Source organism: Equus asinus, chromosome 18, assembly GCF_041296235.1.
Source record: "Equus asinus isolate D_3611 breed Donkey chromosome 18, EquAss-T2T_v2, whole genome shotgun sequence".
Lineage (NCBI taxonomy): Eukaryota > Metazoa > Chordata > Mammalia > Perissodactyla > Equidae > Equus > Equus asinus.
Window position 1 is genome coordinate 7,905,277 of NC_091807.1, and position 16,032 is coordinate 7,921,308.

At 35.6% G+C, this 16,032-nt stretch overlaps 1 protein-coding gene across 1 annotated transcript in view; it reads left to right on the forward strand.

Moving 5' to 3' along the window:
• GBE1 (1,4-alpha-glucan branching enzyme 1) overlaps positions 1–16,032 on the forward strand; it is a 265,131-nt gene that overhangs the window by 120,637 nt on the left and 128,462 nt on the right. The window contains exons 6-7 of the mRNA XM_070488680.1: positions 1,188–1,278; positions 4,660–4,869. Coding sequence (XP_070344781.1) covers positions 1,188–1,278; positions 4,660–4,869 — 301 coding nt within the window. The remainder of the gene's footprint in view (positions 1–1,187; positions 1,279–4,659; positions 4,870–16,032) is intronic.

Sequence of the window (16,032 nt, forward strand, 5' to 3'; positions counted from 1 at the left end):
ATAGGGAAATAAACTACAAACTATATTTTGTTATGAAGTATATAATTGATTTATGTTATCTGAGCAGTTATCTGGTACCACTATCAGGCCTGATAGAGTTAATTTGATCTTTTTGTTTTTACAATAAAAAAGCCAGCAATAATAACTTTTCAGCAGATTGTGAACCATGAAGTTTATATTATCCTTTAAATTTACAAATCCCTAATTCTGAATGTGAATTTGTATTTGTTCCAATGTTAATTATGTGCTGAGATACGTGCACGAGAAGCTATATTGACATGAATTGGACTTTGAGAACAGAATAAGAATATTTTCCATGTATGTTACGGAAATGTGACTTTCAAAGCAATCAAATCATATTTGGAAATTTTACCAAATTGTACATTGAAGAAGAAAACCTGACATTTTTAGTTCCTTTTTTTTTTTTTAGAGACCAAAAGTTTCTTCTTCCCTGATTATTTGCTTATGTTAAAAATACTTTAGTAAATACTTTTAAGTGTTAGGGACTTTTAAAAATACAATACCTACGTTTTTGAGTCTCTTCATTTAGTGTTAGAGCAAAACATTTTCGGACCGAGGAAGGAGAGATTGTGTGTGCGCGTGCGCGCTTGCACTTCTGTGCACACCTGCAACTTGAGTAATTCTATAGGTCCAAGAAATAGTGGAAAGTGGGAGACTCAATGCCACTCCGTGGAAGCCGCCCTGTGGAAGAAGGGTTTGCTGGCGTGTCTCTGCTTTATGGCAGCAATCACTGAAATACAGGGAAAATGTAAGATAGAAAGAATACGGCATGCAATCAGTTACTTTTATTTAGCGTCCATAATCCTCAGCATGAATATTACAAGTGCAACTGAAGTTCAGAAGATGCAGATTGCCATCTTTAATATTCTAAATCCAAATTAAATGTATATTTGCATATCATTTATTACTTGTTAAAATGAAGACATTTCAAATAGCTTGTTAGAGTGTAACCCTCAAGAACTAACTGTCCAATTTTGTGTTAGAAGGTCAGACAGGCAAAAGATGGTAAAGTAGTAGAACTTTTAAAAATGATCAAGTCATTTACATGTAAATGATTTTATGTAAAATTTAATGTCTTTAGAATGAGGATGCTGTATTATATTTTTTTTTATTACTTTTTTCTTTTTAATGTGGCTTTAATCTTTGCTTGACCTTTGCTTGTATAGGATACAACTGCATTCAGATGATGGCAATCATGGAGCACGCTTACTACGCCAGTTTTGGTTACCAGATCACAAGCTTCTTTGCAGCGTCAAGGTAAAATGAAAGACTCATTATATCCATTCTTATCTGAACAAAAAATAAAAAAATAAAACTAATTTTTACATTTTATATGATGTTGTTTTGTAACTTATTTTAGGGTTAACAGAGTTAACAGAAGCTGAACATTTTCTCTTCCTAAGATCATAGTCTTTCTTTCCATCTAGCCTGAAAGATTGGCCCTGATTTAATGTTGCTTTTCTTGAAATGATTTCTAATAAAGAATATGCAATTACCTGCTGAAATTGTCTTGCACCTGGAGGCCCAAGCTTTAGTCAGAGAATCATGTCTTATGGAAGCCATTGTTGCCAGAGCTCACAGCCTTTTGTTGAAAGACGTTGACTCATGTAGGAAGGTGACTGAGGAAGCCCTTGGTAGGACATATACTACCCACAGAAGGACTGTCCTTCTTCCATGTTGAAATACAAGGAATATGGCTCTCTGGGAAGAAATACACGAAGGGGTGCTATGCATTTGAGGAAGTACTGAGCTGAATGACATCAAGCTGAACAAGTTCAATACTGTCTCCACCTCATGCAGCTTACACTGTGGTGGCATATAGACATTAATCCAATAATCATACATATTATGATTTCTACCTGTAATAAAAGCTACGAAGAAAATGACAGGGTACTGTGGTAGTATAGAATCAGAGGTCTGATCAGTTTAGATTAAGATTTGAACTGATGTTGGAACTCGATCTAGAACATGGTGAAAAGTTAACTGGGGGCAGGAGTGAAGTGGGAGTAGGTGCATCGCACTCCAGATGTTGGGGAAAAAACATTGACCCATTTACCTGTTTTTATTTATACTAGTTCTCTTTGAATAAGTTATCTGTACTTACTGTCACTCATTCCTTCACTTCTGTTCTTTCTTGAACTCATTCCAAGTCATCTGTCTACCTCTTCACTGAAATTGTGAAATCATGACCTTCACATCATCAAGTCCAATGGTCGGTTATTAGTTTACTTGACTGTCAGCATTTGGCACAATTGGTTACTCCCACCTTCTTGGAACTTTTTTATTTCCTCAGATTTCAGAATATTATACCCTCCTGTTATTTTTCCCACTTCTCTTGTTGCTTCTTCTTTATTTTTTTGCCCTTTCTGACCACTAACGATTGGATCTCCAAATGCTCAGCTCTTGGTTCCATTCTCTTCTGTATCCATGTGAAGTACCTTGGGGATCTCATCAATTCTCGTCTATTCCTATGGCTTAAATAGACTTTATATGCCAACTCCCAAATTTAACTCTCTAGTCCTCTTCTCTGTTGTAAATTTCAAACAGTATGTGTTTGACATTGGGATATCAAATACGTATCTCATACTTAACATATTTCATACTAAACTCATACTTTAACAAATGAGATTCCTGATCTTCTCTTCCGGCCTCCTCGTCCTGCATCTTCCCTAATTCAATAAAGGACATCTTCATCTTCCAGTTGTTCAAGCCAAACATCTTTGCATTATACTTGATTCTTCCCTTTCTGTCCCTCCCTGCACTCTAGCTGTCATAAAACCTAGCTACCTGTAACTTCAAAATGTAACCCAAACCTGCTACTTCAACTGCTCCCACCCTGTTTTAGGTTTCCATTATCTCTTACATGGATTATTAATTGGTCACTCTGTTTTCTCTTATCCTCATACCGTTTCTCTAGCCTTCTTTCCCTTCATACATGTGGACAACTTTCTGCACAGTGGCCAGAGGAACCATTTTATAATAAAAGTCAGATCGTGTTACTCTCTTGCTCAGAACCTTCTAATGATTCCCTGTCTCTTTCAGAATAAAAGCTAAAGGCCTTATATTGGTCCATAAGACCTCATGTGATCAAGGTCTTGGCTGACTCTCTGGGCTCATCTCTTTCCTCATCATTCCTCTCTAGCCACACCAGCCTATTTGCTATTCTCCAATGCTTCTAGCTCATTTCTGTCTCCAGTGCCCCATCTCTCTGATCATTCTTCCCTTTAGGTATTTGCATACCTTGCTCCCTAATTCTTTCAGGTCTTCACTCAAATATTGCTTATTCATGACACTTTCACTGATGACCTTATTTAAAACAGCAAACTTGCCCTTCCCCCCAGTGGCTTTGCTTCATTTTGCTTTGGAGAAGTTATTGCTATCTGACATTCCACGTATTTTGCTTATTTGTTGTCTCCCAACTAAAATGTCAACTCTATAAGGGCAGTGATATTTATTTTGCTCAATGCCGAATCCCCAGAGCACAGAAAATTCCATGACACGTGGTAGATAGCTTAAGTATTTGTTGAACAAACGAATGAATGAATGAAACTTTAGGGCTGTTCATTCATTGAACTTACTGTTCAATGAGTGGAAAAGTCTAGGTGGCTGGGATAAGGAGAGGAAGGGGTCGAGGGTCATAGGATAAGTCTAAAGTTATTGCAAGGAGCCAGATTAGGCAGTGCAGTAGGTGATAAGGGCAGTGGTCTTTATCCTAAGGACAATGGGAGTGCAAGTATGATTTTAGGTAGAGGATGACGTGATCGTATTTCTATTTTTTAAAGATAGCTCTTGCTGCCCAATGGAGTTGGCTATCAGGAGACCTGTTCTACACTAAACATCATACAATATGATGGGAAGGAAGACAGTCACATCCCCTGCCCTCAAGGAGCATATGGTTTAGTGAGGCAGAGAGAAAACAGACTATCACAAGAGTGATTATTTATTTCAAAGGGAAAGTTGTGGAAGACTGTAATATCGAGCTATTACATGGGTTAAGAAAGGCCTTCCTCTTCAGAGTGATTTTTGTTTTCTGTTTCATGCAGACTAGAAAACTGCTTTTAACACAGACCCATGTGCATGTGAGCTACCCATCTTTTCTGCTTGGTGACAGACATGGCATATTATCTTGGCCTTCTCATACCTGAGGGCGTTCTAGTTTGACAATAAGTAAGTGCAGGAGGGATTGCCTCAATCAAGGCACCAAGGTCATTCAGAGAAATGCTTTTAAGAGCCTTCCACCCCCAACCATACACACTCGAAGGGATGGCCAGGTGTGTGAACAGGAATGACCATGCTCCCCAGAGTAGCCAGGTTTGGAGATGGAAATCAGGAGCTCTGAGTGTAGAGGAACAGAGTTTTACTGTCTAGCTACTCAAAATGTGAATTTTTGTTGGGATGTGAATCTACATTTAATAGCTAAATTTAAATTATTGGGTTTTTTTTATTGAATGCTTTTAAATTTGCCTAATAACAAATGTTAAGCAACTTTGACTTGTATCTAAGAATTACGTCATACCACATTTACAAATTTAGTATATCTAGTACTGGGCTGGTGAAACAATTGACACACAGTGAATGGTTGTCTTGTTTGCTCTAACTGTGACGTGATCTCGGTTTTCCTGTGTTCTTTACCGTTAGCCGTTACGGAACACCTGAAGAGCTAAAAGAATTGGTTGACACCGCTCACTCAATGGGTATTACAGTCCTCTTAGATGTAGTGCACAGCCATGCCTCCAAAAATTCAGAAGATGGATTGAATATGTTTGATGGGACAGACTCCTGTTATTTTCATTCTGGACCTAGAGGGACTCATGATCTTTGGGATAGTCGATTGTTTATCTACTCCAGGTAGGTACACGTAACGTGCAAATGTCTTCTTTATTTAAAAAAATCTCAAGGAATTTTACTAAATTCATTGTATGTGTACTTTCTCACGGGCATTTAATTTCTTAATTTGATTTTTAAAAATTTTATGAGGCATGTTTAACTTACTTACAGAATTTACCTTGTTTTGTATAGCACATGTTTTCATGGTGAGTTGCATTAAATTTCAGTTTTACAAATCTTAAGCCATTTAAAATATATTGGTTATATTGCCATTTAGGAGGATTAATATGAATAAGTTTTTAATATGTAAAAGACCACTTTATCAGGTTGAATTAGTGATAGCAAATCTCCTTTTAATAGAAAAATATACATTCTTTTAAGTAGGCCTTTTTTCGAAATCATACTTTATGTTTTGCTATCTTAATAATATTATCATGTTTTTTACTGAAGCTAAATTATTATAACTATAATAACAATTAACATTTGTTGGTATGTAATATGTCAGCTCTGGTGCCAAGTGTTTTAGATATATTAGCTACATATTTTATTTTATTTATTCTGCACAGTAACTCTACATACACATGGTAAGTTATGACCATCTTACAGATGAGTAAACTAAGGCTTGCTGTTGAAGCAGTTTGTTAAGATTAAACACATCTCTGACTTCTTTTACTATGTAACTAGAAGGATGTTTAAGTGATTAAATCTAAATAGCATAATATGGCAAAAATGTCCTAAAAAATCAAAAGTACTATAAACTTGTATCCATTATTTATCATAAGTGAAAATATGTCATCAGGCATTTTAAAAGTAGCAGAGTGGCAAGTAATGTATAACTAATTTTTATAATACATATTTTTGAAAGAATTTAGCGAATTTTCTTTTGGATATTGCATTGTACATTAACACACACATACCTGGAAAACGAGCAGTAGAGAAAAATGCTTTGGCGAATACTTTGATAAAATGAGGAATTCTAATTTTTCAACGTAAATTAGATGACTTTTATATGGAGAAAATTGTTTTGCTTCACTCTTTTCTTGCTATCATACATTATTTTGTATTTCATAGCCATATAGGAATTGCTCATGCCAGATGAAGCAGCATAATATATGAGAAAAGACGCAAGAGGTGGGAGTGGGTGGCAGGGTTCCAGCCTGGTTTCACTCCCGTGCAAATCGATTAATCATTCCGGTTCTCAGGCTTTTGATTATCAGAGGAGGCAGAGTTTTGGGCTAATGCAATTCCCTCTGTGAAGGTATTTTGTATTTGTGTCACCTCTTGGAACATTGCTTTTTATACCATGGATTTATAACAAGTAAAAAGGACTGGACCCGTACTAATTCCGTGATATAATCCACTAGTTACATTATTGAGTACATTTTATAAAAGTAGATTGTGGACAAGAAATACAATTAATTGTACTCTCTGATTCATATTTGAATGAATAAGAGTTGACTCCTATAGAACTGTTCCTTGTGAAAAAAATACATTAAATGGTTGAATTTTTATGTTATGAAGCAATTCTTCTGTAGAACTGTTTCTTAAAAAGAAATACATTAAGTAGGTGGATTTTTATGTTATAAAAAAATTATTTTATTAAAATATCTATTATAGTGTGTTTTTCTGTATCTTGAGCTCTCAAAGTCCATTTAAATTTGTCCAATTTTCTAAAGAAAAGGGATTACACATAATTGTTTTAAAAATCATTTCTATTACAGAAATTAAGACATAGTTAACATTTTTATTTACTACTTGATTTCTTTTGTTATTGAAATAATCTTTCTCAGGTGCTTACTTTTGGTAAATAATGGACAGTATGGTTTTAGCTTATTATTATTTTTATTATGACAATTTTTTTGGCTGTATTATGTCATATAGGCTTAGTTCTCTGTAAATTTAGTTTCATTAAAAAAGTATTTGGGGGCCTGGCCCCATGGCCAAGTGGTTAAGTTCGCATGCTCTGCTTCGGCGGCTAGGGTTTCGCCAGTTCAAATCCTGGGCACAGACATGGCATTGCTCATCGAGCCATGCTGAGGCAGCGTCCCACATGCCACAACTAGAGGGACCCCCAACTAAAAATACAGAACTATGTACTGGGGGGCTTTGGGAGAAAAAGGAAAAACAAAAATCTTAAAAAAAAAATTGTATTTGTATTATTCTGTATGTCATTCTATTTGACAGTATCTAAATTTTCCAATTTTTATTGTATTAGTATTTTCTATATAGGCTTCTACTACTAGTTATGACATTAAATGATATAGATAAAATCCTACAAAGCCAAATTAAAAAATTTAAATCACCAAATTTAAACAAATAATTCTTTAATACTTAGGTTTTTATGTAAAATATTAAAGATTCTAGGACTCTGAATTATTTTCTCAGTAGTATGTGCCATTTATTAAAAACTTTATTAACAAAATTTATCATAGCCTGATGAAATTTATCAGGCTTTTTCTTTTACATTTTCTTCCTTCTATTCTGATTAGTTGTAGCATATGTAACATAACATTGCTTTGGTGCAATGCTAAAGCCATTTTTATAATCAGCATTCATGATTAAAGTCCTACTCTGCTCTTTTGGGCATTGCTGCTTAACACACGAGCTCAAAATTTAGTGACTTTAGACAATAGCAGTTGTTTATTTTTCTCCCAGATCTGCAATTTGGGCATAGGTCATCAGGGACAGCTAATCTCTTCTTCACGTGCTGTCAGCTGAAGTGGGTGGAGCATCCACTTTCAGGATGCTTTGCTCCCATGACTGACAGTTGGGGCTGGCTGTCAGGTGGGCCAAAGGGCCTCAGTTCCTCAACTTGTAGGCCGCTCCACAGGCTGCTTGGGCCTTCTTACAAAAGTGACAGTTCCAAATAACAGGGCGTGCAGGCTGCCATTTCTTATGGTCTGGGTCTGGAAACTGACACAGCATTATTTCTGCTGTAAACTATTGGTCAAACAGTTACAGATTCCAGGGACAGGGGACATGGACGTCTTCGTTCAATGGTAGGAGCTTTAAAGAATTTTAGGGCTATGTTTTAAAATTTCCACATCTGATAAGTTTTGACCACACACAATGAATATGGTACTTCACAAATTCAAAAGAGATGTATTGAAATACCTGTTTATATGGAAATATTATTATTTTTCTCAACGATATTTCTGTGGTAGAGAGTTTTGTTTGAAATAGGCAGTTTTTACAAAATATACTTTTGTTTGTAGAAGTAATAGTGCCATTGTTGATAATTAGAAAATATAAAAAAGCACACAAAATCCAAAATAAAATTATTATTCTTTATAAATATAAATAACATTCTTTGTACCTGAGTGCATTTTAATGAGTATCTGTTACGTGCATATAAACACATATAAATCCAAGCCTTCACTATTACTCTCCATGTAGAATAGCTACTCTGTCTGTAATTTTGGGTTGTTCTTTATCCAGGTGAAATCGGAAACTACAATTTATATTTCATATTTTAAAATATAAGTTGTTTTGCACTCCTTACCTTTGATATGTTGATTAATATTATACTCCATTGAAAAGTATATATAAAAATGGTACATGGTTCACCTAAGACGTAAGCCTCTTCTTTGAAAGCTTGTAATAATTTTTGAAATTATTATAGTTACTGTTTAGAAAAAATCTTATATACTATCAGCTTCTGTAGAGATATGTTGCTGGTGCTCATTTCATCCTATCTGTGTGTCACAACTTGTCACCATTTATAATCTCTGATTCAAGTGCCATCATCAAAGTTATCAGAATTAAATCTCTCACTCCGAGTAATACCGGAGATCCTGACTGTGCTATTTCATTACCTGCTCTGAATAAATTTCCAATCAGGAGCTGCCCATGTTTTAATTTTCTATCTACTCAGCTGAACTGCCTTCTAGCTCTGCTAAATGACTAATGACAGCTCATACCAGACATTGGGTTGTCCTTTCTTTAGTTGGTAAAGAGAAAACTTTCTGACAAATCTGTCACCCATAAGTTTCAGAAGTTTGTAGAGTGAGAAGTAATGGATATAATTTAGTGGTCTCAGGTTTAAGTTTTGCACGTGCATCTGGTGCCATGTAAATGCACTTGATAAAACAAGACAGCTGTGGATTTGTTGAGCTTAAACAATTATTATGCCTTAACCATTACTACAGCTTCAAACGAGTACCTTTTCTTTGTTAAGTATTTCTTTCAAGATAAGATATTGAAACTCAATGGAGAAAGCATTGTAGAGCTAATGCTTATTGTTCCCCTGAACCTTACATTTGGGTATGGAAGTAGTGTGATCATATTCCATCAGCATGGGTTCATAAGCAGGAAGGTACTCCACTCTGATCTTGCGTTACTAGAGTTCCTTTCAGAAACAAGAGTGGATCCAGTTTGCTGTTTTAGGGTCATAACCACATGAAATAAAATACCCCTTAGTATGGACATTATAATATTTGGGGATGTTAATCGTGCTAGGCCTTTTCTACAGGTTAGAATGTAGAGGGGAATTCATGGGGAGGCTTCTCTGCTCAGAGTGGATATTTGGATCTTAAATAATCTATGATATAGGTTTTTTGTTTTAGTTTGTGAATATAGTGAATTACATTTATTGATTTTGAATGTTAAGCCAATCTTGCGTTCCTGGGATAAACCCTCATGAACATAGGTGCTAATATTCTAAACAAGTTTTAGGGTATTTTTATATTGTATTTCATCATGACCAAATCAGTTCTCAATGATGAGTCTTAACTTAAGGATTGTTGTGCATTGATATACTAGCTAATGAACATACGAGACCATCATTATTAGCAAGATATTTGAAAACTAAGCATTTAGGGCATGAATCAAAAACTCTAAAATTATTATTTTTAAGAGAGCTTTAAAATCATTTGCTACTTTGTGATTTCTTAAAAGCAAAAATACCCCAGAAAGCCACATCCCATTGAGTGGAATAATTGCTCTTTTTGCTGTAGTAAAAATGGCCACAGTAACACCGAGAAAATAGCATAGGGTAAATGTATACAAGTACTTTTGAAAACAATTTGGTATTACCTGGAAAAGTTGTAGATTCATATATCTACGTAGATAGATTTCTCAAGCATAGATATATATATCTATGATATATATATCTATGCTTGAGAAATTCTGAGCATATGCTTATCAGAAGTTTGGGAAGAAATAGAAATTTAAACATCACACCCTTTAGGGTATATAGGACATTTTCATAGTTAATTTGAAGTAACTATTTCCAAAGAAACTTCAGCTATGGAGAAAGAATTTGGGGGAAAATATCAAAAAAACTTTCTAGCATTGTGATTTCATTGCCACAAATGATTTCAGTCATAAAAATCTTTGTATTTGCATACAGATGAGTGGAGCAGTTTTTGCTGAACTTAAAATTGTTCCAGTTTTAGTTTATCTTAAGCTCATTGGTTAGAAATATAAATATGATTATAAATATGAATGAATCATTGTGTGGTTCCTTGGTGAGATCACCTGACTACAGGGAAAATGGAAATTTACAAGCTGAATTTCATGAAAGATGGTAGATGGTGGTGAGAGTTGAAAAGAGTTTCATAATTTAATAGTCACAACCATCGATCCTCTCTTTTCATTTATATCTATGTATTTTAGTGAGTCATTACAGACAGGACAAGCATTAAAATCATATATCAAAGTAGTTTTAACTTTAACCAGACCTTGATTATTTTATGTGTATTTTTAAATTCGTTTCTTTGTGTGTATGAGTTTACAGTATACTTACTATATCACTAAAGTGGTATGTATATGCAATTAATAAATACATACATATATAGAGGACTCTGCTGAAATGTTGTGTTTTTGTGGGTTTTTTGGTGAGGAAGATTGGCCCTGAGCTATCATCTGTTGCCAATCTTCCTCTTTTTGTTTGAGGATGATTGTCCCTGAGCTGACATCTGTGCCAGTCTTCCTTTATTTTATGTGGGGTGCCACCACAGCATGGCTTAATGAGCAGTGTCTAGGTCCGTGCCCGGGGTCCAAACCTACAAACCCTGGGCCACCGAAGTGGAGCATGTGAACTTAACCACTGTGCCACTGGTCCAGCCCCTGAAAAGTTTTTACTAGGTGGGCACACGATCAAAAACAGTTTACAGGTCAGTGAATTAGACCACTGCTTAAGTAAAGTGAGGTTAACAGCAAAGATTGTTCTTAAAAGAAGGAGAAACTATTTTCTTCTGATCAATTCATTCATGAATTTATTGATTTGTTTATTTGATAAACATATTGAGCATCTACCGTATGTCATATCTTTACGGAAATGATGTTTTCAATATATTTTAATGTAGCACAAAACTCTAAAAGAAATGTTTAAGTTTTTTTGGATAGGTTTCAGAACATTTAATATTTTTTTAATTGAAGTAATACAGCATCATTTTAGACAGGCAAATGTCTGTCCTATTTGCTTTATAAAAAGCAAGTGATGCTTTTTTTAATAAAGCATTTGTAAATGATGGATGATTAACAGACAATTGCAAATGATGGATAATTAATAGACAATTTTGGACATAGATTTAGTAAACAGCTAACTATTCCAAAGGGAGATAGACAATTACAAACAAATAAACAATAACATAACCTATTCATTAAGAATATTAAAATCTCATAGTAAGATTATTAATAATGCTAGATGTCCACATAAAAAGTTGTACTGTTCTCTTCTTTTATAGTATTTTTCTTTTCTTTTTAGTATCTCTTCCTGTTTAAACCAGAACCTTAGTTCAGTTTGATTAAGGAAAATGGGTAAATCTGCTATTTCAAAAAAAGTAGAATTGGATTCAAAATTCAGACAGACTAATTCTCTTTTGTAAAAGAGATTAAGAAAGTTGCTATATCAATCTAATCTGTCTGGATTTGCATTTGAATGCTGGAAATATAACTCCCCTCTCAGGGTTTAGATTATTCAGCCCAGCAGAAAGGTTTCTGTTGCGGCAGCACCGTTCAGGGGTAAGGATTTACAGTCTTTGTGTAAACTTTGTTCCTGGTATTACCTGCCTCATTTATTCCCCACAAGTCTAAAATTGAGGTGCATGGGGATATCGTGAGAATACCTTTAGTATTTAGGTCTTACTCACCTGTAACATTCACCTTCTCAAATCCAAACTCACTCTAAAGTAGGTCAGTTCTACTCGGTAATTTACCTTAAATTTGAAAATGTGCATTGCTCTAAAAGCAGCTTCTTTAGCTTAAGACAGGGGTATGTGCTTGTGAAAATGGTCTGAAAGTCCCTATTCAATGATTATTCGTTTAAGTCTGGGAATTTTGGAGTCTATAATAAAAATATCTGGGTTTTGTTTATGGTCTTTTTAAACAAGCAGGTAAAAAGTGAAAAAAATCAATTTTTCTGTTTTTCTGTGCGTGTAACAAAACAACTCGTTTAAATACGTCTGTTTTCTAGGGCATGGACTAGCAGTTTTGGAGTTACGGAGAGCTATTTCATGGTTTTCTAGCTGAATGATTTCCTTAGTGTTATGCTGTAGATAAATAACCTATGTTATGTTGAGCTAATTATTTTCGGAATATATAGGTATCTCAAATAATTCTGGAGGGACACATATTTATAAGTAATATAAATTTATTCATTTTTGACAGCTTTTTTCTCTTCATTCATTTAGATTAGTGATCAGGCGTAATTTTCTCTAATTTCTGAATTTCCCGTCCACATTTTGTGTCGATGAGATACCCCTAGTTGCTTGTACCTTGGGTCTCTAGCCTTCCATCTTTTTCTTTCACCGTTAGTAGTAAGCCATCAGCCTCAGGGTTTATTTTATTCTCTTCTCACAGGTTAAAATAGCTCCCCAAGATTAGACCTTTGCCAGTGGAGCATTTCAAAATTCTGTCTGCTGAAAGCATCGGAAAACTCGGGGGCACTTGTAGTTAACATCTTCTCACAGCGCTTTAGGAAACAAAACAGCGTGAGAACCAGCTTATCCCAGACCGAATCTCTGCTCCTAGTACCGCAGTGAGGGCAGCAAATGAGGCCGACCAGCTGTCCACTTGGGCTTCCCTGGTGTTTGTGACGTGACGATAATTGTGATGATTACAGGGATCGCCTTGGTTAAGGATCATTCAGTTTGGACGCATTAGGTCTTTATGTACATTACTGACCTTCCTTGTCTGACGACCTGATGTAAAATAACTCCTGTTCCCAGCCCTTGCCTAGCTCTTGTCCCTGACTAATTTTTCTCCATTGCACTTATCACCATGTGACATTCTAAACAGATAACTTTTTTATTTTTAATTTTAGTGATATACTTGTTGTTTTAGATATTAAATGTGGAAGTTAATTTTTTCTTATAGAGAATATTATATTTAACGTAAAGCTGTCTCTTTTCTGTTTCTCTGTCTCATAAACTTTTCACCATCACATTTACTTGCCACAAATGTGACACTGCAAAGAACTGATTTGGTGGGGTTAATAGTTTAGAACTGAATTCAATGAAGAAAGGCACAAAAGATACTTCCAGCCAAAATGATAATAATGATAACAAATACTATGTAGAATTAAGATGTAAGAAATCTGATATAATATAAACTAGGTGGTTTGGGAATTAAATGACCTTTACCTCCCTGATCTTGAACCAAGCAGCTGAACGCTTGAATCTCAGTTTCATGTGTAAGAGCTCATAATGATCATATTATTTATGTGCCACAGGGCAATTGTTCAGACTATATAAAATAACATAATTGAAAATGCATGGCAAACTAGAGTATAGAATATTATGGAAAGTTTGGAGCTGTACTCTCAGATTTTTACTAAAAATGAAAGCAGGGCTCAGCTCACAAACCAGGCAGGTAACCAAGGGAAGCCAGCCAGGTGTTGCTTTTGGCAACCTGGAGTGAACAGGTCATCTGAAGGGGCTGCCACTCAGAAACCCCTGCCAGTTGTTTCCTTCCATGTGAGAATGTGGCCCCTGTGGCCACATCTTCCAGTTCTTTAAGAGAAGTCAGAAGTCCACATTTTATATGAAATCTCTCATTTTTTAAATATTTGCAGTTAATTTAAAGTTTTGAAATCACTGTGCAGACCAAAGGAACACGCGTGTGGGATGGATGGAATCCCTGGGCCTCTGGGGCTGTCTCTGGACTCCAAGATGTGTCCTGGGTTATGACAGTGTCAGTACCTACCAACCTTCCAAAATTAAATAGTAAATTGAGTAATGATTCAAATATGGTAAGGATAATGATACTTTTATGGCTTAAATACAGCATTGTAATTTATTTTTCTTTTTGGATTAGCAAGGGTAATTTTATAAAACTAAACTGGTAGTATGGTATTATCACTCAGCAGAGTTATGTTAACATCTCCTTGATTTTAAGTAGCAGATAAATCAACAAAATAAGTGCCTTTTAAACCAGGCTCAATAAAACGAAATTATGTATATTAGAGAAATTAACATAGTTAAAATTCAGTAACCTTTATTTCTTTAAACACCTTGCATCTAAGTTGTAATTTCTTTAAAAAACTGTAAATGTAGTTACTGACCTTTGGGGACAGTATAGAGAATGGGAAGCAACCTGGGCTCTAGGTCTCGGCCTGGGATCAAATACTAGATCTGCCGTTTATTAGCATGTAACCACACCCACATTGGTTAATCTTTTTAACTTTAATTTCCTCCTCTATAAAATAAGATTCTAATTGTACCTCCGTCCTATGATTGTGAAGTTGCGTGACACACTTATCCCAGTGCCTAACTTGTAGTCATGATAATTGCCTTAGTTACTATCATTACTACTGTATCATTGTCACAATTATCTTTTGGGCAGATTAACCAGCCAGCTTAGTCCTCTGAAACATAATTAGAGGCATGAAGACAGGTAACAGCATTTTTTTCCATGAGCCAAAATATGTGCCATAATGGCTGTGGGTCTTTGTTCACTTTGGTCTCACACTATTTTTTAAAAGAACGTTAAGCCCTTTTCTTGGTAGAAGCACAAAATTAGGAACAGTTGTGGAAATGGCCGATGGTGAGCAACATCTAACAGTATTGAGAGCGATGGTAGAGAAAACCCGTCAAGGTCAGAGACCAGAACTGAAAGCGCAGCAATGTCAGGCCACTAAGGTGCAACAGCAAACAGTTCCACACACTGTAATTGTCCCTTTGGGCATCATTAGACTGTAGTGTGGCATAATAATTGGTCATAATGAACGTGAGTCAATAAAAAACTTTGTCATGTTCAAAAATCTCTTTTTAAGACACTAGGAAAAAGCAAAATGTAATTTCAAAGTATTTCTGTTAAAAATGCTAGATTTTTAAATGCTGTTTTAAGGATTAAGTTAAAGTTATCTGTCAAATATTCTTTAATGAGGATTACTGTGAAGACTTTATTTATGTAGTCTGCTTAGTTCCCCTCCAATGTGGAATAAGCAAAGTATCCCTCTACTTGTTATAATTTTTAAAATTTTCAGGTGCCAAAGGCATTTTATTAAAGTTATTGAATTAACTACCTGCTTATTTTGCATCTGCAATCAGGGACCATCTGATATATTTCTAGGACAATAATTTTGGTGCTCTGTTCTGAGGGGGAAACAGATTTTTAGTTTCAGAATGTTTATTCTAAATCAGAGTATTCAGTCTTTCCCAATCATGGAGTTAGGTGACAAATTTTTTAGTATAATGGATAAACAGTTTTCTGTAATAGGACCTAGATTAACTCAGGCAGGAAGGGCCTATGTAGTTATTACAGTCTCTTTCTGTTTCGTGTGGCCATTGATGTGGCGACGGTGGTGAGTGGGGAGATCATACCTTTGTGCCGGTTGTCCGGTGCCCAGTCTGGAATAGCGTTTGCCCCTGCTGTTTGTCTTCTTGACAGAATGTTCTTATTAAGGGTTGCCTTATAATAAGCTAGCATGGATTTGCTTGGAGTTCAGTTTGTCCTTGTAGCTTCTGTCGTGTGCTCATCTCCTAGTTTGTGTGCTCACATCTGAAAGGCTATCAGAAGCAGCTCATCTCTCAGTCTTTTCCTAGCCCTTTCCAGAAGTAAGGTATCTAACATCTCCTGTACAAAAAGAGAATTCAGGGAGCTTAGTGATAAAATGAGGTGGGTGAACACAGCAAACACTTTCGGGTCATGGGGGTGGTGAGAGAAACCCTTGGTGCTGCTGTTCCCGCTGGCCACGTGGTACAGGAGACCGCCACACTGCCAGGCTGCTGGCTGGCGGGG